Genomic DNA, 22,513 nt, shown 5'->3' on the forward strand with positions numbered 1-22,513 from the left:
AGTGAATTTGTTGCCTAAGGCAACAAAAGTGGTTTTTTGCCAATATTTAACTGATAGATGGATTGGCCTGGGAAGTCCAAAACTATTTTACTTACATATCTGACACCATGGTGGGAATGGCTGAGATGTCTTCTCACCTGGAACTGGGAGCATCTCCCTGTGGCCCCTCCAGCATGGCCGACCAGGGTAGTCACACTTACTATGTGATGACTCAGGGGTCACAGAAAGAATGTTCCAGGAGCCAACCACAGCTGCAAGCATTCTTTTGACTAGGCTTATAAGTCCCAGAATGTCTCTTCTGTCATCTTTTGATGACATATGTGAATAAAGTTAGCCCAGATTCAAGGGAGGAGCAATTAGAGTCTCCATCTCACTAGGAAAGAAAGACCTTTAATCTACCACAGAACTTTCTTAAAATATTATTTCTAACTCATTTGTTTTAGTTTAGCCCTATGAATAAAGAATTCTAGTTTGGAGAAAATATTTTATCGTTATTCTGTCATTCTTATTACATCCTGAAGATCTCGAGGGCTACTTTTTTATAAGCATAAAGGGCTATTTTTTTAATATACTTTTCTTATAAGTAAAGAAGTTTCTTTTAAGGGTTATTTCATTCATTCAGTCAGAAACTTTGTTTATTCCCCATTATATGCCAGAAATATGTTAGAAAATGAAAGCAACTCACATAGCTATAAAAAGGCATTTAGGCCCCACTGATTAAGTATAGTCAAGTGGTAATTACCTAAGAAATTGGCAGAAATAGCATACTTTTCCTAGTCATTTTTAGTAATAGCACTTTTTAAAACAAATTGCCAAGCTTGCCGTCACTACACTGTGATGGCAGCATGCCAGTATCCTGATTGAATCAGAGAAAATCTGCTAAAATTCTATTGTACTTATTATTGAAATAGTAGAAGATTTCCTTTTATTCCCTTTTTTATACCTAATACTTCCTCTTCCAGGTCATGCTTATAAACAAGCGATCAGTTTGGATTATTGCATTTCTTACTGTGTGTGTTGTGTTGCCCTTGGCAGTAAGCACTGTTGAATCATGGCACAGTTCATACTATAGGAATATAGGAAAATTGCATGCATTCCCCAAACACTTACTGAAAGCCTACTCTATGCAAAGGAAATACTATAGTAAGCAAAAATGAACGTGGTCTCTGACATACTCCATTCAGCATCATGACTATAAAGATTGGGAAGAGAAACAAAGAGAACATGAGAATTCATCTTATATTAATCTGTTGAATGCTATATTCACAGTTTGTTCAGATGTTTATTAAGAGTTTACTGTATGTGAGAATATTTACTCTGCTTGGAACTTTTTGAGATCCAACATGCCTCTATGCAAGGTGTCTGGCAAGAGGCTTACAGTCAAAACAACTTACATGGAAGAGATTTAAGTAGTGGAATTTAGAAATGGAAGTAGATTAATAAATATAAAAGTTTTTTCCTATATTTTTACCGATTATAATGTAAAAAAAAGTCAACTGTGTTAAGCATCAGTAGAATAGTCTTGTTACGAACAATCTGGCTAATATAAAATTATCTTTTAACTTACTATGGAGTTACCTTATGACATACTAGTAGACATTTCATCTTCTTGGGTACCTTTAAGATGCTGGCTAAAGGTTTAATTTTAATAGCCACTGTATTTACTTAAATTTAGGTGTGTATATCAACTTATATATGTTTCCTATTAAGAATTTTGAATAAACCAATATATTGCCTATTTCCTTGTCTATCATTCTGAATAAACTTATATCTGTTGTCTTGCTTCAACCCAGTAATACTTGAAGTGACTTAGAAAAATGATAATGTTTCCTCAAGAAGCATATATTTCATCCATTCCCAAGTCTTAATTTCCTGACCACCCCCTTAGTGCTTTATTTAGAAAAAGTCATTTTTGAACGAAGGGATGTAGTAGCTTCTATAATACTGTGAAGACATCTTACAGTTTTCTACTATGTTAAGGTGTTAAAGATAGCATTTATATAAAAAATTTTATCAAACTGGAGAGAGGACAGCAGACATTGGACATTACCTTCGATGATTACAAGTGGACTGTCTCATAGAGCTCCTTAACCATTGCTTTTATATGTAATTCTGCTGGCGTGACTCTCTTTTTTAAAAATGTTAGTTGTGTTCTTCATTCAGAGTTATATTTCGGGTTATAATCTTTTATAGACGTTTTAGAATTACTTCCTTAAGAATACTTTAGTGCTAATTTGAGCGATCTGTGTACATTAATGTCAAGAAGTTAACTTACCTACATAATTACTGTGGGGTTGGTTCTGAACTGTTGATTATGGTCCCAGATAATTGTGCAAAGAGTTTTTGCTGAGTAATTTTTCTACTGCCACACGCTATTCCTATTACAGATAATAAGTTGTATATTGGACTTTTTATGATTATATAGTAATTAGAAGATTGGAGTGATGAGGAGTCAAGCTTCTAAATCCAGAAAAATGTTCGACTACAACTAATCTTTAATGAATGGTGGGGGAAGGGGAGAAGTGTTTCCTTTGGTTTTCTTTGTATAACTGATTAATATGCCCTCTGGTGTTCGATTTTTCTCAGGGATAGAATTTTCAGATTAAATTTAGGGTGAATTACTTGTCTTGATTTTTTGTAGTCATTTATTTCAAATGTAAAATTAGGAATCTTGTGCTCTGCTTACTATATATTCAACTTCCCCATTCTTTTTTAATTGTATTTTTGTACAGGACAAATGCTTTGTGTAGGGGTACTCATCTGTGTACATGTGTATATAAACACAATCCAAACCTATTTTAGAGCAGATTAAACAATGATCCCTCTCCCAACAAACTATTTATTGAACAATAGGATGGCCAGTCCAGATTGTGTTGGTAACCTTTGTTGTGGAGGAAATGAGAACTGATTTTTGTTTACAACTAGACCTTTATGTGCCAAAGAGCATGAACAGCTTCTGATCTATATGAGTGAATTTACCAGACAAAATCAGTTGAAGTAGGTGCTTAGTATACTCTGTTTCTGTAGCAGGCCCTTTGATAGTCAAGACAAAATACCTACATCTTGTATCCCCAGGTGAGCTCCAATGCCTTTCTTTAAAAAAAGGGAAGATGGGGCATGGAAGAGACAAGAAAGCAATGGCAATCTAATAGGGTTATCAGAAAAACTCAGGGTACAGACCACATTGACCAACAGGAGGTTAACAGGCATTAAATTATTTAATTGATGAAACATGTAAAGAAGTTTTTGTTTAAAGGATTGAATGAGGGGCGCCTGGGTGGCTCAGTCGGTTGAGCGTCCGACTTCAGCTCAGGTCATGATCTCGCGGTCCGTGAGTTCAAGCCCCGTGTTGGGCTCTGTGCTTACAGCTCAGAGCCTGGAGCCTGTTTCGGATTCTGTGTCTCCCTCTCTCTCTGACCTTCCCCCATTCATGCTCTGTCTGTCTCTGTCTCAAAATAAATGTTTAAAAAATTTTTTTTCAAATAATAAAAACAAAGGATTGAATGAAAGGCTGTCTGTATAAAATCACACAGATCTTAACTGTTTTCCTTTTTCTCCAACAAAGATATAAAGGATGTATCTAACATACCCGGAATATAGTGAGAGCCTAGCTAGTGGTAGGTATAGAATCTAGGTAGATTCTCTATCTATAGAATAAATATTCTTTTTTTTTTTTAATTTTTTTTCAACGTTTTTTATTTATTTTTGGGACAGAGAGAGACAGAGCATGAACGGGGGAGGGGCAGAGAGAGAGGGAGACACAGAATCGGAAACAGGCTCCAGGCTCCGAGCCATCAGCCCAGAGCCTGACGCAGGGCTCGAACTCACGGACCGCAAGATCGTGACCTGGCTGAAGTCGGACGCTTAACCGACTGCGCCACCCAGGCGCCCCTAGAATAAATATTCTATAATATTTATTATCATCAGCATGTTACTAATTATTTATTACTAATAGCACAACAACATGGCTTGTTAGAATAGTCCCTTTATTCTCACACAGCATTCTTTTTTTTAGTAGTAAAATACAAAATAAAACTTATTTCTTGACATAAGCTCCCCAGAATTGCAGTGAAGTACTCTTTGTTTCTTTGCATTAAGTTCCAGATTTTTATATTATACTTTTATTGTCTTTTATTAATATTTAATGAATTCAACTTTTTTTTTAATGTTTATTTTTGAGAGAGGCAGAGAGAGTGTGAGCAGGGGAGGGGCAGAGAGAGAGGGAGACACAGAATCTGAAGCAGGCTTCAGGCCCTGAGCTGTAAGCAGAGCCTGATGAGGGTTCAGACTCACAAACCATGAGATCATGACCTGAGCCGAAGTCGGACTCCTAACCAACTGAGCCACCCAGTTGCTCCAGTCAAATGATTTTTGAAAAGGGTGCCAATACCGTGGAGAAAGATAGTCTTTTCAACAAATGGTGTTGGAACAGCTGGATATCCACATGCAAAAGAAGGAAGTTGGAGCTTTACTTAATGCCATATATAAAAATTAACACAAAATCTATGAAAGTCTTAAATGCAAGAGCTAAAACTATGAAGCTCTTAAAAGAATACAGGGGGGAAACATCATGACATTGGATTTGCACTGATTTCTTAGGACACCAAGGGGATTTTTTCAGTCCCCAGCCCCACCACCTCCAAGACATGTCCAGTTCCCAGGGATACCTGCTGCAATCTGCACACCTAAGACAGAAAGGGCCATTGAGCTGGAGCTGCCAGACCTATTAAAAGTTGACGACTTTAAGGAAGTCAAAGGGTGAACACTGCATAGCCACAAAACAGACTGAAGAAGGTGTGGGGTAATACCCCCAAGATTCTGAATCTCAACACCCTCCCAGCTGGTACCAGTATTGGACTATACTTTGAACAGTGAGGATGTTGGATACCTAAGACAAAAGCAACAACGCTAATAAAGGAAAACAACCATTAACCTGTGGAAGCTACCCCAACCAAATGATTAGTGAAGCCAGACTCCCTGAACATTGGGTATTTCCAGCAGAAACACACATAGCCCAGAGCAGCAATACACTGATGATGGCCCCACAGACAATGGGAGGAAAGCCACTGGCCTGGTTCAGTATTACCAGAGAGAATGTGGCATTTTCAAGAAAGGAGTTGATGCTGAGATCCGAGACAAGACTATATTAGTCTTCTGGTGCCAGACCCAGACAGTGTGTGTTTGGGTTCAGGCTGGATGGGTTTCCATTTGAATATCATGGACATCAGTGGAGGTATTCATCACCACCATCACCCTTTAAGAACCTGAGGAAGAAATGCCTTGGAAGAGACGTGCCCTCTATTAATCCCATTGACATTTCTTCCAAAAAAGATCCTGAGTCCGCAAGAGATGCTCAAGGTAGTAACTTACCATTTTGTAGTTAAATTCATAAAACTCAAACAGTCACAGCTAAAGTTCCCAGAGTTTATCTGAGCACCCCTTCCGTTTTCCAGATATCTACGCCCAGGTCACTTGGAGAGCCAGTGGATAACCAAGAGTCACCTCCAGCCTTCTACCTCCATGTGGTTTTTCCAGAGCAGTGATAACTCAGTCATCTTTCCCAAGCTTATTTTTGCCCAACTACCCTAAAAGCAGCATCTGTGTTTCTGTGCATTTTATAGTGAACCCAAGCTCTTTTTGTTGAGTCTTGTAAATGCTACAACATTTGGAAAACTGAGGACACTCCAAGAGGCATCCCTGACCAAAGCTGGAGTTTGCTTCCTAATTAGTGAGACTTGGCTAATGAGAGTCAGATAAGATAGCCAGAGTGTTCTCAAGATGGATGGGTTTTGGAAGGGGAAAATAAAATGCTAAGCTCACATGCATACATACTACCAATTGGCTCAGGAAGATATTCAGCATCTCTATCAAGCAGGTGAGAGGAGACTAGGGACAGATGAATCTTGCTTTAACATGACTCTTGCCATAAGTATCTTCTCTCAGCTAAAAACTACCATGGAGGCTTATTCCAGGATGGCTAATCAAGATTTGTTAAGCCGTGTTGGCCATGAATTAAAAGTGGTCTGAGGACCCATCTTCCACTATACCCTGAACCGCCTTGCTTTTTTTACTGAGAGGCTCTGCTATTCCATGAAATGTGCCAACATAGATGTCTCCACCCTGATCAGGATCATGGTCACTGGAGAGATCGATCTTTTATAGATAAAACAGATGTTCAGTCAGGTGTATCAGAAGATTGTAGGCACAGTGATTGCAAGTGACACCGGTGGAGATTAGCAGAGGCTTCCTTTGGCCATGGTGGGCCAGTAGGAGGTACTTTTTTAAATGAATGAAGCCATTCAAAACTTATCCTTCAACTCAGTGACTGACCTGCTTGCAGCAATATCAATTATCACTTAATCAAAAGAGCTTTTTACTAAGGGCTGTGTCAGAGTAATGTGCTTGGTTTGCATATGTAGTTATTGCCTTAATTCCAGTGTTATTTTTTTCTCTATACAATCCATTTAAAGCCATATCACGATGTTGCAATAATGCAGTGTTTGTAAAGCATAATTCTCACTGCTTTTACTCTAATCAGGATACCAAATGGAATGTGAATCAAAATCTCGAACGGGGGGAGGGTGATTACTTTTATGACATTAGATTTGGCAATCATTTCTTGGCTATGACACCAAAGGCACAGGTAACAAAAGAAGAAAAGACAAGTTAGATTTCATGAAAAAAACTTTTTAATTGTGCATTACAAGACACTGTCAACAGAGTAGACAGACAACCCATAGAATAGGAGAAAATATTGTAAATCATGTATCTGATAAGTGATTAATAACCAGAATATATAGAGAATTCCTAAAGTACAAAACAACCCTATTCAAAAATGGGCAAAGGACTTAAATAGACATTTCTCCAAATATCTATGAATGGCCAGTAAGTGCATGAAAAGATACATGTCATCATTAAACATTAGGGAAAAGCAAATCAAAACCACAATGAGATACTACCTCATACCCATTTGGATGGATATCAAAAACCAGAAAGCACGTTTTGGCAAGACGTAGGGTAATTAAAACCTTGCACAATCGTGGTGGGAACTTAAAATGGGACAGCCACTAGTGGAAAGCGGCATAACAGTTAATAAAAAACTTAAAAATAGAACTACTATGTGATCCAGCAATTCCACTTTTAAGTCCCCTCCCCCCCAAAAAAAAATTAAAAGGATTTTGAAGAGATATTTGTACACCCACGTTCATAGCAACATTATTCACAATAACTGAAACATTGAATCACCTCAAATGGATCCATCAACAGATGAATGAATGGGTAAGCATGTTTTGGCATATACATAAAATTGAATATTACTCAGCCTTCGGAAGGAAATTCTGCAACATGCTACAACCTTGAGGTCATTATGCTAAGTGAAATAATCCAGTCACAAAAGGCAAATACTATGTGCTTTCACCTTTATGAGGTACTTAAAGTAGTCAGAATCATTAAGACAAAGTAGAATGGTTGTTGCCAGGGGCTGGGGAAAGGAGAATGAGGAGTTATATTTAATAGAGTAACTTTCAGTTTTACAAGATGAAGAGTTATGGATGTGGATGGTAGTGATGGTTGCACAACATTATGAATGCATTTAATACTACTGATCTGTACACCTAACCGCTAATATGGTAAATTTTATGTGTATTTTTCACTAATTTAAAAAAAAATGAGGAAAAAGTAAAAATTATTCCTTAAAAAGATACATTTTTTAAAATAATTTTATTCCTATTTAAAGTCAAATCTGGCTGCCAAAATGATACCAAAATATAAAACTAAGGCTGTTTGTTTTAATACACACAACATGTTTTCTCTGCTTTGTTGTTATGTATATATTATGTAATTTCAGTTCTTTGCTATTTGAAGTGAAGTTATAACTGATTTTTATTGAATAATGGCCCTTTGGCATTTTATAATCTATTTAATGTAGTAGTGTATTAGTTTTCTATTGCAACATAGCATATTACTGTAAACTTAGATGCTTAAAAGTAGCATCCACTTGCCAACTCATAGTTCTGTTGAAGCTAGTTGGGTTCAGCTGAGTTCTTTGTTTAGGGTTTCACAAAGCCAAACTCAAAGGTGTTGGCCAGCCTAGGCCCTTATCTGGAGACTCAGGGAAGAATTTGCTTCCAAGCTCATTCAGTTGCTAGTGTAATTTAGTTCCTTGCAGCTAGCTTTAAGTTTGAGGTCTACGTTTCCTTGCTGACTTCTCAGCCACGGGCTGCTTACTCTCTGCTCCTTAGAGCCTGCCTGCAATCCTCCCATGGCCTCTCCATCTTCAAAGCCAACACTGGTGTGTCATGTCCTTCTCACCCGTTGTTTTCTGACTTGCCCTTCTCCCAACCAAAGAAAACTTTCAGCTTTAAAAGAGCTCTCATGAATGTGTCAAACCCTGCTGGATTATCTGTATCTTATGATGGACTGAATTGGGACTTTAATTACATCTCCAAAACCCCCTCACAGCTTTACTTAGGTTAGAGTTTGATTAAATTATCAGGGGATTGGAATATGGGGAGACCATCTTTAGTATTCTGTCTGTCACAGGTAGTAGTCTGAAGGTTTTGGGTTCTGGTGGACTGTTTAGTAATCCTGAACTTGGACCCTAAGGTTCCTGAGACCAGAAACAGTCTTATTCATCTGTGTAGCCCAGTGTGTGGCAGTGTCTTGTATACAAGCAGGAATTCAGAACATGTTAAATTAAATGAAATCACATTGAGATAATTTTACCTCTTTTTTTATTTTTATTGTTATCAAAAGTTCCTTATGAATTAAAACTGAGCTGGTGAATGCATGTATGAGTCTATAAAAACTCTAAACAATTACTGTAGGGGTAACATACAGTATCCCCACTTAATTTTTTTTTTAAGTTAAATCTTAGGTCTAGTGATTAGAAATAGGACATAGGTTTTCTGACATGCTAGGTTCCTAACTTTTAGTAATCTGTTACATATATATAGTGCTTTAGGTTTTACAGAGCCCCTTTTTTACTCTGCTGTTTAATTGAACCTATTCAGGAGCCTTGAAAATTAGTACAAATCATATGAACTTTTATACAGATGAGAATAAACCGAAAAAAAATTTGACCAGGATCACTTACTAATAAGCAAAGCTAGAAATTTAAAGTCAACCCTTCTACATAGGAAATACAGTTTGTACTTGCCATTTAATCATCTATTTTAAAATTTTTCAATAGACTGGGGTGCCTGGGTGGTTCAGTCAGCTAAGCTGACTTCGGCTCAGGTCATGATCTCATGGTTTGTGAGTTTAAGCCCTGCATCGGGCTCTGTGCTGACAGCTCAGAGTGTGGAGCCTGGTTCGGATTCTGTTGTCTCCCTCTCTCTCTGCCCCTTCCCTGCTCATGCTCTGTCTCTCTCTGTCTCAAAAATAAGTAAAACATTAAAAAAATTTTTTTTTAATTTTTCAATAGAAAGTTTTGTACTCTTGATGCTTAAAATTGTAAGGGTTTAAGAGAAGGGGAGTAAGTCACAAATTCTTTTCCCATCTAGTGCCTTGGACCTCATTTAGTTTTGTGGATTTTCTAGTGTTCATCTATTGATTTTCTCCCACTTTTTGGCCTGTAAGCCCTTACTGCATTATGTAGCATAACTTTTTAAATTCTGCTTTTAGATATCAGTACAGACTGTTAGAAATCCTCTTGAACAAATTAAAGAGGAAAGTAAATAGAAACAGAAGACAGTACCGACATGCAGAAGGTCTCATAGGCAGGAAGCACTGACATATGCATCTGTGTGCACTTCTATGCCGTTTTCTTCTTTATTTTTTCTATTTTTCTTTTGTTATTGCTAAATGACTCTGGTAATCCAGAGTCAAAACTCCCCAAAATATAGTGCTTCTTATATTTCAAGAACTTTGGATACAAAATGGGTACCAGGACACACTGGTACTGCAGATTCTCATTTTTTCTTCTTCTTCCTCTTCGAGAGAGAAAGACAGAAAGTGAGAGTGAGTGAGTAGGAGAGAATCTTAAGCAGGCTCTTTGCCCGGCATGGGGCCTGATGCGGGGTTCAGTCTCACCACAGTGAGATCATGACGTGAGCCGAAATCAAGAGTCAGATGCTCAACCAACTGAGCCACCCAGGAATCCCCAGATTCCCATTTCTGTTGGTTTTACATAAGGCTTTTTTGGGTGGAAGAATGAAATAGTGCCTTTTTTTTTTTTTTCATATGCAAAGCATACTAATCTAGGTATTAAGAAGGACTTTTTCACCTGTTTTATGTTTGGTACCAAACTAGCTTCCTGGTTTTAATGTGTATGAATGATAGATACCTATTGGGGATTGGGGTTGAGAGGTAGATTGGAAGGAGGTGGGAAGAAGTAAAGTGTTTAAAACCTATCTGGCTTCATTTCATAGGCACTTCCGCTGCTTTCCCAAACCAGAGCCTGGTATCACAAACTAGAGCTGGTTGTCCCAGCGGGTGTCCAGGTCGTGTGATCTTCCAGTCATGCTGAATGAAATGCATATTGTAACTGCCCTCTTTTCTTTCTGCTTCTTTGCCTTACCCTAGACCAGGCAAATAGGATTCCATCATTAATAAACTGGTGGTGTGCCTCTTTATAGTGTTAAAAAGACTCAGTAGATATGTGGTTGTACTCGCAGTGTGCATTTAAAGCATTCTTAGTAAGTTTGGAAACTTTTCTAAGCATAGCTACTTAAAATCACTCAGGTGTGTGTGCATGTGTGTGTGTGTTTGTATGTTTTCCTCACCTTAGCTAAAATGTAATATGTTATAAAATTCTTAAGAAGTATATTTTATTTTAGTGTATGTAATTAGTTACTTTATAAGTTCCATTTAACTCAGTTAACATGGAAATTTTGGCCATTTGCTGACTTAAAGAAAATACCAAAATACCCACAGAAGGATTTTAGAGAATCTTCTATAAGTGTGATTCTGGGAGGAATCAATACTTTTTTACTTAAAACCAACTTTGATTTCCTCATTTCCAGTACTTTGTGCAGGTAGTTTCTCTGTGGTTTAGGATTATGAATTAAGCAACAAACATTTTGTTTCAGTGTGAAATTTAATACGAATCTTTCTTGTGTATTCAGCGGCCATTGCAATCCTTTGGACAGACAGGAAAAAGGTCTAAGGTATAGTAAATATATTTTGTGCTGGCATGCCAAGGGCCTTCCTTCATGCTTGATGAATCCTTGTTTTCATACAGCGCTGCATTCAGTTTAGTTTTGTCATATTTTGTTTGGGGCAGAAAGCTTATTTTGTTTTATTTGGGGTTTTTGTCTTGCCTAGTCGCTTTTGTGCATTGCTTTTATATCTTTAATGGTTCTCTATCTATAGAGAAAATGGCTTTCTCACCATTCTTTGGTTTTTGAAATTGGAATTAGTCCCATTCTTGCTATTGCTGTAGTTTTCAAAACTATATTTGTTTTCCCCCTTAACAAAGGGTTTTAGTGGTATTTAATGATATATTTAACTTGTGCATTTCACCTACTTTTATACATGGCAGAAGCTATAAAGAAACTTTAACTCTAGGGGGCTTTTGGATATGCCCTAGATTTGTGAAATGTAGTGTTAATTTTAAATACTTCTCTTTAGTCGAGCTCAAAGTTAAAGCTAGTTCGGAGCCTTGCAGTGTGTGAAGAATCTCCACCACCCCCTACAGCAGAGATATCACAGGAGAACCAGGTAAAAAAAAAAAAAAAAAAAAAAAAGAAAAGAAAAAAGAAAAACAAAAACAAAAAATTGTTATTTAAAGGCATGGTACAATAACCTGCTTCCTGGAGAGTATTTTTTCATAAGGTTAAATAAAAGTTGTATATGCATGTGTGTGCATTATGTATGTGTTTTCATTTGTTTGCTTTATTTTAAATGAGTGAAGCTAATTTCATAATACCACCAAAGATACAGATAAAAGTCGGGAAAACCTCATTGCTTCAATCTGAGGCTTGGTGCAGTGGTTTCTCTCTGGAGAAATTTAGGGATTATATAATTAACTGGGAAGATGACTTTAAGGGATTATAAATAATTATTGAAAAGTTATAAAATATTAAGTAGTACTTCTGAGCATAACTGTGATGAAATTTGCCCTTTTTATTTTGGCTTTTATAAATTTGTTAAACACTTACTGCTTGTGTGTGAAGAGGAGACTACCCAAGACTTTGGCTTGGTATATTATTTTACTTATTAACCTGAATGCATGCTGAAGCCAGTTTTCTAGTTAGGTTGGCCATAATAGTTTCATACTTCTAATTTCTCTTCTGTCTGTGCCTGTAAAATATTAAACAACTGAGGTTCAAGCAAATGGTTCAGTTTGCCTTTTATATATTCCTTTTAATGCTATGACTTTACTTTTCTGATAATCTTAGCCATGCATTGATCTTTGTCTCATGTTACCTTTGGGCATTTATCCCTAAATAATTTAGGACACTTTACCAATGTTTTTATCAGTGTGATAACTTTGCCTGTTGGTGATTTGTTCTACTTCTTAAGAGTTTGAGCAGCCTGATATCCCGTTCTGTATCAATAATAATTTTCAAAGAATTGAAGCAACTGTTTGGTTATTTAAGAAACTGTGACTAAAACAAGGAAAGGTGGGGGGAAAGGCCATGATAGGTTTTACAACCTTTTTTTTTTTTTTAAATAAATGCCAGTTGTACGTTAATTCAAAAGAAAAAAAAAGATTGTTATACTTTGCCTTGATTTAGAAGCTGATGCCCTCAAAAACCTATTATAGATGTGAAAGATAGTTGTCACATATTTAGAACATGTTGGGTTTTTTAAAACCACTTCACTTCTTTGTTTCCAAAATACAAGAAAAGGAAGGTTTTGAAAATAAATTCTTTATTGTCAACGAAGAATGTGTAAAAATTAGTTTCCTTTGAAATTTGTTCAAGTGTCAGGAACATAGTGTTCAAATTGTATGATTTTTATTCAATATTTAACTACATAGATAAAAGATAGCTCTATGTATTTATTCTATAAAATAGATATGCTTTAGTAATAATGAACTTTCTAGCAAGAAGCAGAAACACAATCAAATGTTTTCTTAAGAACTATTGCCTAAACAACATGTTTTAAATGTTAACCTTTGGCTTTTACATGGTTGTTAATAAGGCTAGAGAGTTATGGTATACTTTGGAAGAAATCAATGAAATTGTTTTTGAAATAGCAATTTTAAAAGTTATTTTGTACAAGTAAGAGTGAAGAATACACCTGTACAAGGTGGAGCGGTGGATATTGTAATTTTCTTGAAAATTCATTTTTTCATTCTGTTGGCCAAAATGTTACACCATCTTAGCCTCTTGGAATTAGTCCAAGGATATTGAGGAAATGAAAAGGGTCATTCATAATTAGACTGTTAATACAGAAAAAGTGCATACTTGATGAGAAAAAGGATAAGGTGATCTTTGTACGTTTTAACCTGATCTGAAAAATAGTGGAGGGAAAATTCTCATAGTGCTACATAAATATATCTAGTGAAAATTCATGTGAAAAAATTAATATCAAGAGTGTACATTATATATTAATGTATAAATTTTTGATCACAATTTTTCTGTTTATATAAAGTTGAAAACTAAGTTATAGCATATGAATGATGAATAAAGTATTTATGCCAGAGTTCAGTATTCCACTTACTAGATTCTTTCTCAGTTTCTCTTGGATACAATAAATTCTTTATTTTCAGGTAATGACCCATTATTGTTCTCTCAGAACAAAAGATATTCCTTTTAGTAGAAAGTCATCTTTTTCCAAGCCTTGACTTAACAATTGCACCTGAACGAGAATTAGAAAATAAACTATTTCCCATGAAATGTGCTGGTATCTAATTCTTGGTAGTAGAGATACTTTCCAACTAATAATGCCTGCTTCAGAATGTGATTTTTGAGGAATTAATCTGGAATAAAACTCATTAGTCAAAAGGTTGAGAGGCAATTAAAAAAGAGATGTCACTTGTGTCTGATGAGAGCTTATGAGAGGGAAGTGACCTCAATAACAGATGTCAATGACAGAATGAAGAGTAAAGGCATTACAGCTTCCTGTGGAGATGTTGCTATCCTTCCAATTATTTATAGTCAGAAGAATTCATTTAAAAGGACTACTGGGTTTTTTAATATGTCTCGTTGATTTGCTACTAAAAACAAGGCCTTGGTACCAACTGAAAGCAAGGCCTTGGTGTATGAAGCCTACCGTATTTTTAAATACAGTTCCTCGTGACAAAATAGTTTAATATCTGTAATTAAAATGTAGGGCTTTGGGAAGGGAATTTAGAAATGAAATCTGATACTCAGTGGAAGCTGCTTTTAGTGAAGGCCTAAATGTGAAATCTTCCAACTGGATTCTATAGGTTATTCTTGAGTTAGGAGTAAAATCTATAAGTCAGGAAAACTGTAATATTCTACTTCTGAAACATAGCTCTGGGATTCATTTTTAAATATCTGTTTTACATTTAGGAATAGAATAAGGAAAGTGGATAAGAAAATGAGTCATAGTGAGAGGAATGACTTTTACCAATTGATGAATGTATGAAGTTGATTAATATATGAAGTTTGGTAAGCAAGACAAAGGAGGGCATAAAGCAGATGTTCATCATTCTACTAAAAATTGCTAGTCCAGAGCTTGTGCCCTATATTCTAAGCCCAAATTTGAATGAGGTGAAATAGGAAGCAGAAGAACAAAGATAAAAATAACAGTCAGCAACCCTATAGGAAAAAGTACATATATATATTTGACCAGAAATTCTGTCAAATATTCTTTCCAAAAAAAATTACATGGGTAAAAAAAGGTTAATAAAATTCTTGTGACTGCAAGTTCAACTCCTGAAATTTATATCCTTTTTGATGTTGAGTTATTACACCTATTTCCATGGCAACCATCACCCAGAAAAGTGAAGTAATTGATCAGTGTTTTTCATCAATAAATAATAGTATCATTTAGTCTACAAAAAGGTCCTACCTCTGTCTTTAGTAGAAATGGTCTGGAAATTATTCTACCTTTATGACTTGGCTTGAATAAACAGAGATTTGTGACTTTTTTTTTTTTTTTTTTTTTTTGCCTTTTTAGGCTATGTGAATTAATTTCCAGTAATTTCTTTGGGCTCTGAAATTACATTTAATGTTATTATTTTTGAAATGGAATGTAGAATTCCTTTTTCTATTTTATAGAATATGATTACTTCACAGGGCTAAATATTACATATCCAGAAGGAAAACAATCTTGTTTGAAACCTTTCTAAAACATGGTGATGATTGAAAGAGGAACAGTAATATGTCATTCATAAATAGAAAATAATCAGATGTGTGGATTTGGTTTTGGAAAATCTGTACTTACATTTTTATATGGCAAGAGAATGGAAGAGTGTGAGATTATAAAGGATACTCAAAAAACTATTTTTTTGTTAAGTGTTGGCTTGATGCTCACTTGTTCTTATTGTCATGATTGATGATCATTATTCTTTTGTTTGGCAGTGGCATCTCCAGTACAAAAATAGGCTAAGAAGACCTTGCTTCTGACCCTCCAAGGGTTTTACAAGTAGATATATTCAGAGTAACATAGAAAATATCTTATGTTCTGTAAAGTAATTTTGAGGACATGTTTAAATTGATACATTCAACTCAAAACATTAATTTTAACATTTTCTATCAAGACTTTGATATAAGTGGTAAAATATTAAGTTGTATTCCAGTATGAAGAATCTAATTAGTTAACATAAAAATCTTTATCCTTTTTCTCCTCCATACAGTTTTGTGTTACTCAAAAAATTTAAATGTGTGGTATTAGCTGAATTGCTTTATATTTTCATTTATAACTGATTTTGCCTTCCAACAGGAGAAAATTCAGATCCAGTTAACGCAATCATTTGAAAAAGAGGAGAAGCCCTCAAAAGATGAAGCAGAAAAAGAAAAAGCCAGTGATAAGTTACCCAGAAAAATGTTATCAAGAGGTTTGCAATTTATTTGTTTTCAAACAAAATTTTAATTTTACTGTCAATAATTCCATCCTTTATCCCTTGAAACTTTATGTATAATATATCTCTAGTAAAAATGATAACAGAACAGACTTAAGGGATGTTAAAATAATTTGCTCATCTGGGCAAAATGGCATAACACAAATCTGAACATCAGTAAGATGCTTCAGCCAAAGAAACTGCAACATATGCCAAAATCACTGAGGCAGATAACTATCTTGACCTCTTATTGGTCTCTCATAATGAAATACTGGAATCACTATGATTTGAATACTTGAGTCTGTTAAAAATAATATTACTCTTTAATTCTATATGATACAACAAGCTGATGCCAAAATATGCAGTATCCGGTAAGAATATTCTTGGAAACCCAGAATGTTTATCTTTCATAACAAATTTCAAGGAACTTCATCATCTAGCATTACAAGTCAATGACAATACTTCTTTAATTTATAAAACCAGTTACATTGCCCAGTATTATGAACAGTGTAAGTATATTATATTTAAGGGGAAGAATGTAAACATGAATATCTGAAAAACTATTTTGAAAGCAAGCCTTTGGTGATAGACCTGATCAAATCTAAATACTTTTTCAGAACTAGAATTCCTACCTACTTCCAAACTATTGCCTCTACTTATGTTCTTAACTGAACTAAACTGTCTTAATTTGCGCTAAATATGGATAATTATTTAATTCATTCAAATTTTTCACTTGAGGCATTTTTGATCATGAGAATTGTGGTGAGTATATAAAAGGATCTTTAAAGACTCTAGAGTAAATTAAACAGGCATGTGTGAGAGAAAAAAAATTAAGAATATGCATGTACATGCAGTTATATAAATCATTGTCATGCTCATTATTTGGGAGTAGAAAGCTTATGGTCATTTGAGTTCATCGTAAATTCCCTTTTCCTTCCTTGTCAGTTTTTTCCCATGTGGGGCATCTCATTTTGTTTAAAATATGCATCATGTGTAAAAGGGAAAGGGATTTGTTTTCAGACAACTTTATACTGGGTTTTTGTGTTGTTGTTTTTTAGATTCCAGTCAAGAATACACTGATTCAACTGGCATAGATCTACATGAATTTTTAGTAAATACATTAAAAAACAATCCCAGGTAAAAATTAAATTTATAAGGTTTACATTGCTTGGAGTGCTATAATTTTGCTATGTTTGTTTTCATTACTGAGTTAGAATATTAGAATAAGATTGCAGTGTTTGAAGTACACCAGAAACATTTTAGTTTCCTAGGGCTAAGATGTTGTTGGTCTACTGTATGCACATGTATAAATATTTTTTTTGCATTTTTCATGTCCCATCATATAAAAATAATTCATTCTTTTTGTAGGAAATTTTGGAAATACAGAATCACCAAGATATTTTGACTCTTAATTGAGGTAGAGAGGTAATCATGAATCGTGGAAAAGAAAAAAAAAAATCCCTTACAATAATACACTCACCCAAATAAGAACTTAGTGTATTCATTTTGAGTTTTTGAACTTGACTAAATGCAGAATTTTTGTTCACTCTTGTGTATTAACCTTCAACCTAAAGATTTTTAAGGTCCTTTTGTGGGTCACTGTGAAACCTTTTGTGTTGCCAGGGTATAATGAATACACTCTAACTTTCTGGCAGGTCATTGACCCCTTTGTGGCCTTCTCCCCACAAAAAGCCTTATCTACAAAATATCTGTCTAACACTTTCATGGGGTAGAAGACTCCAAGGCTAAGAATCCCTCCTCTAGATATTAGCTTTACATGGTTGTAATTCTTTAACGTCCATTAAAATGAAAGTAAAACACTTTCTCTGGGTATATGCATATGGAAGATAACAGGAATAACTCTCTCTAGTCTCTTTGAGGCTTATCTCGTGTCATGCTTCAAGATAATCTTTATTTTCATTTAGGATTTATTGTATTCAATATCATTTTTGGTTTTCTGTTGTATATTTAACATAAACCCCAAAAAGAGAACCACCAAAATGAAAAGTGGTCTCCTTGTAAATGGGGTTGAAGGAGTATAGTATGGAGTGAGGAAGAAAATAAGACAAGTCTGCATGACTTTTTTTTTTTCTTCAGTTTAGGTTTATTCCTCACTGGTCACAACAGAATGATTAATCCATTAGTTCATTGAACAGGCATTTACTGAACATCTGTCATATTCCAAGCTTTGTGCTAAAAACACTGTAAATAGAAAGATGGAGATATAATCCCTACCCTAAAGTATTCACCATGTCTGAGCTAGGAAAAAACATAGGATATATAATTAAAATTAAATTTTGATGTTGTAAAAGAAGTTTTTGGATGTGCTATAAAAACACAGGGAGGGGGCCCCAACCTCTTTTTGAAAGGATATCGGAAGACTTCACTGAAAAAATAAGCCTGGGCTGAGCCATGAATTCATAGTGTTTTAAGTGGAAGCCAGCTGGCCATTTAGAGAAGCATGAGAAAGGCATTCTAGGATAGATATAAGTGCACTGACAAGGCACAGTAGTGTGAGAGAGGAAGTGGTATATCCAAGGAAAGTCTAGCAGGGAGGCATGTGGTAAGTGATTCCAGAAAGTGATGGGGAAGATGTTGGTGAGGTATGAAGACAGACCATATCCAGTTTTTCTCGAACTAGGATTATACCAACACTGTGGGGTGGTGAGCCCATTGAGTGTGCAGTGCTGCTGGGATGCCAGGGATCCTAAAGAGATCTTTAAGACAGTAATGAACAGTGAAAAATAGTGAGTAGTGCATCATTTAAGAAGTACTGAGTATGGCATGCTAAGTTGAGGAGTAACTAAAGAATTTTGAATAGGGTAATGCCATAATAGGTATAGGTATTTTAGAAAGATTACTTTGGCAGTGAGGGGCCAACAAAGAATGTGGATAGGACACCATAGAGAGGAATACAGAGGAAAGGACATGTTTGAAAGATACTTAGGAAGCATCAAGGCAGGACATAGTGATGATTTGGATATAGAATGGTTATGATGTAGAATAGCTACTAGGTTTCTGGCTAGCCCCATTAACTGAGTCCCATTAACAGTCCCATTAACTGAGAAAGTGGGTAAGGAGCAAGCCTGAGTGGAATAGGGCATGTTCTGTTTTAAGCATAGTTTGAGGTGCCAGATGAAAAAGCAGGAGATGTGATCTCTCAGCAGTTAAAATGCTCTGTTTTTCAAGTTTATGAAACTTGAGTAATAGGTTTGGGAGTCACTAGTAGAGATGAAGCTTGAGAAGGATTAAAATGACAAGGACAAAATTCTGTGGGAAGACAGGATAGAAAAGGTAGATGAGAAAGGAAGAGACCAAGTCCTAAAAACGGAAGAATCATGAGAACATTTATCTTAGAAGTTTGACAGGGAGTTGAATGGGGGGAGCTGTTTCATGGAAGATAAAATAACACAGGGACATGAAAATAGAAGTACCAAAACCAGTCCATTAGATTAAGAAATTAGGAAATTCTTGGCTATTTTAATAAATTGTTTCATTTGGGGTGGGATGGTGGAAACCAGAACTCATTGGGTTGGGGAATGAGGAGGAAGGTAGAAAACACATAGCTAATTTCTATAAAACAAGATAGGGTGCTAGACAGGCAGATTTTTTCTTTCCTCTGAACCCGTAGGAGAGACCTCAGTAAGAATGACAATAAGGAATCTATTTTTATACATCCTCAAATATTTTTCTGTTGTACAGTTCTCTGCTTTCTTCTACAAATGTAAAAGTTTTAAATATATCTGCACATGTATTTTTATGTACCATTTAATGGTTTTTAGTATATTCACAGATACGTAGAGCCACCACTACAGGCAATTTTACAACTTTTTCATCACCCCAAAAAGAAACTGCATATTTTTAGCTATCACCTTTCTGTTCTCTGAGCTCTAATCTACTTTATATCTCTACAGATTTTCCTGTTTTGGACATCTCCTATGAATGAAATCATGTATATGTCTTTTGTGGACTGGCTTCATTCACTTAGCATAATATTTTCAAGTTTCATTCGTGTTGTAGCATGTATCAGTACTTCTATTTTTTTTCCTATGTATGCATTTGTATTTGAATAAACATAAGTAAATAATTCATGTAATGGCCAACATATAAGTAATTACTAATGTTGATATGGTTTAGAAAGTTGTAGCTAATGTTAAATTTTGTGAGAAGATTTTTGTTAGGAATAACTAATGACTTAGTGTTCTCTCAGTGAAACACACAATCAGTTGCCAGATCTACATGGTACAAAAGTAGTATAAGTATGGCAAGTTTCCACTAAAACTGTCAAGATTGGATATTGTTCAGAGAAATCTTCTAGATTTTAAACAGATTTATTTTTAGTGTTAGAAAAATTTAGTCAACCTTTCATTTCAAGATTTTTCTTGGGGCGCCTGGGTGGCTCAGTCGGTTAAGCGTCCGACTTCAGCTCAGGTCATGATCTCACAGTCCGTGAGTTCAAGCCCCGCATGGGGCTCTGTGCTGACTGCTCAGAGCCTGGAGCCTGCTTTGGATTCTGTGTCTCCCTCTCTCTCTCTGCCCCTCCCCTGCTCATGCTCTGTCTCTATCTCAAAAATAAATTAAAAAAAAAAAAGAAAAGGATTTTTCTTATGATCATTAAATCTTTATCTTATTCTCAGCCAAATAAATAAACTTAACTCCAGATGTTAAGTAATAATTTATCTGGAATTCCTATTTGCAAGAAATATTTGCAGAGGCTATACTTACTAGTCATTATCTGTTACAGATATTTGACCAGGCTCATATGGAATATTGGGAAGGAGGGGTGGTCAAATGGAAGCATTATTGTTTTCTGCTTTTTTATTTGCCACTGGTCTGCTAGCTGCATACAGTTTCTCTAAAGTTATTTCTGGTATAATGACTGGAACACTAAAAGATGGTTGCCTCTTCATTTTAGATAGTAGCTGATTGATCAGTGTGATTGAGATCCTGTTCTTATTATTTTTTAAATAATAGCATACATTGGTTCCCTTTAAAAGATTATACAATAATTTCAGTAAGTATGCCCACTTTTAGGTTCATGTGCTAAACCTTATGCCTTAAGAAATTTGTGGATTTGTTAGTTTGAGTGCTATATGCAGTGCTTCTATAAAAGATTATTATCTTTTAAGTTAATGATCATCACCAAATATCTAACCTTGATTACAGATTATAGGAAGCTTGGACTAAACTATAGTAGATAAAAGGCAGGAAGTGTAAATCTTGAGAATTTAAGGAAATGACCAGTCTTATTTTTCTAACAAGTTATATTTCTTAGTAACTGAAAATATAGTAAACCAGGGAGAAGCGTTTATTTTATTTTGTAAGTGGTCCAGATAATGATAAAAAGTCCTCTGCAATCCGTAGATCTGCATGTGAAAGGGGAAAAAAGACTGAATTTATATCAATGGCTCGTAAAAGTGTTAGATTTTTCTCTCATGGAGATAACAAATTTATTTTTAGTGGCAATACATTTGCTGAAACACATTTCACAGATCTTTTGCCTACTGTTCAAAAACAGAAAATAAATTTTTTTTTCCTATCTTTTCTGATATAAGTACTCCTACCTGGCTTTTTTTTTTTAATATTTTCCCCTGTTTCCATTTGCATGGTAAATGTTTTTCCACCCCTTCACTTTCAGTATGCATGTGTCTTTAGGTCTGAAATTAGACAGTAGATAGATGGATCCTGTTTTTAGTCCAGCCACCCACCCTGTGTGTATTTAGTCTACTTACATTAAAAGTAATTATTGATAGGGATATATTTAAAGGCTTTTTTTTCTGTTACTTGTTTTGTTTGGTTGTTTTTGTAGTTCAGCGTTTCTTTCTTTTTCTCTTGCTCTCTTCCCTTGTGGTTTGATGACTTTCATTAGTGGAATGCTTGGATTCCTTTCTCTTTTTTGTGTGTGCATTTATTGTAGGTTTTTGATTTGCGGTTACTGTTATGCCTATATATAACATGCATATAGCAATGTATATGAAGTTGATGGTCACTTAAGTTTGAACACATTCTAAAAGCACTAAATTTTTACTACCCCCCCCCATGTTTTTGTATATGATATCACATTTTACATCCTTCTATTTTGTGTATCCCTTGATTGATTTTTGTAGATATAATTGCTTTTACTACTTGTGTGTTTTAACCTCTGTACTGGCTTTAAAAGCAACTGATCTACTACCTTTATTACATGTTTGCATTTACCTATGAAACAGACCAACTTAAAAGTACTGTTTCATGGATGCTTAATAAATTGTCTGCCTCTGATTCCTTTTTTTTTAAACAATAAGTATAAAATATGTAAGGAAAGTTACTGAGAATTAGATCATCTCAAGACAAATTGCATTCAAAAGGTTAGATGAAAAGAGGGTCTTGGAGTTATGTAAATAAGTCCTTTTCAGGGAGAAGTAAAAATGTCCCAACCTCCCAAAAAACTTTCAGGGGAAAAAAATTAAAAGACTTTATGGGTAAAATAATTTGATTAATTGATTCCGTGCAGATACATTTGTTGAGCTCTTCTGTATAGTCCAAATAACTATACAAAGATAATTGTAGCTTTTAAAGAAAAGTATGAAAGAAACAAGTTCTAAGAAATAGGAA

The 22,513-nt window shown here is 35.1% G+C and overlaps 1 protein-coding gene across 33 annotated transcripts in view; it reads left to right on the forward strand.

Moving 5' to 3' along the window:
* Positions 1-22,513, forward strand: part of R3HDM1 (R3H domain containing 1) — a 208,592-nt gene that overhangs the window by 80,096 nt on the left and 105,983 nt on the right. For 17 of the 33 annotated variants that reach the window (XM_043573285.1, XM_043573286.1, XM_043573295.1 and 14 more), the window contains 4 exons: positions 11,067-11,108; positions 11,572-11,661; positions 15,802-15,916; positions 16,978-17,056. In XM_043573285.1, coding sequence (XP_043429220.1) covers positions 11,067-11,108; positions 11,572-11,661; positions 15,802-15,916; positions 16,978-17,056 — 326 coding nt within the window. The remainder of the gene's footprint in view (positions 1-11,066; positions 11,109-11,571; positions 11,662-15,801; positions 15,917-16,977; positions 17,057-22,513) is intronic. The other 16 variants (XM_043573293.1, XM_043573307.1, XM_043573308.1 and 13 more) reach the window with 1 other exon arrangement.

Source organism: Prionailurus bengalensis, chromosome C1 (assembly GCF_016509475.1).
Source record: "Prionailurus bengalensis isolate Pbe53 chromosome C1, Fcat_Pben_1.1_paternal_pri, whole genome shotgun sequence".
NCBI classification, from domain to species: domain Eukaryota; kingdom Metazoa; phylum Chordata; class Mammalia; order Carnivora; family Felidae; genus Prionailurus; species Prionailurus bengalensis.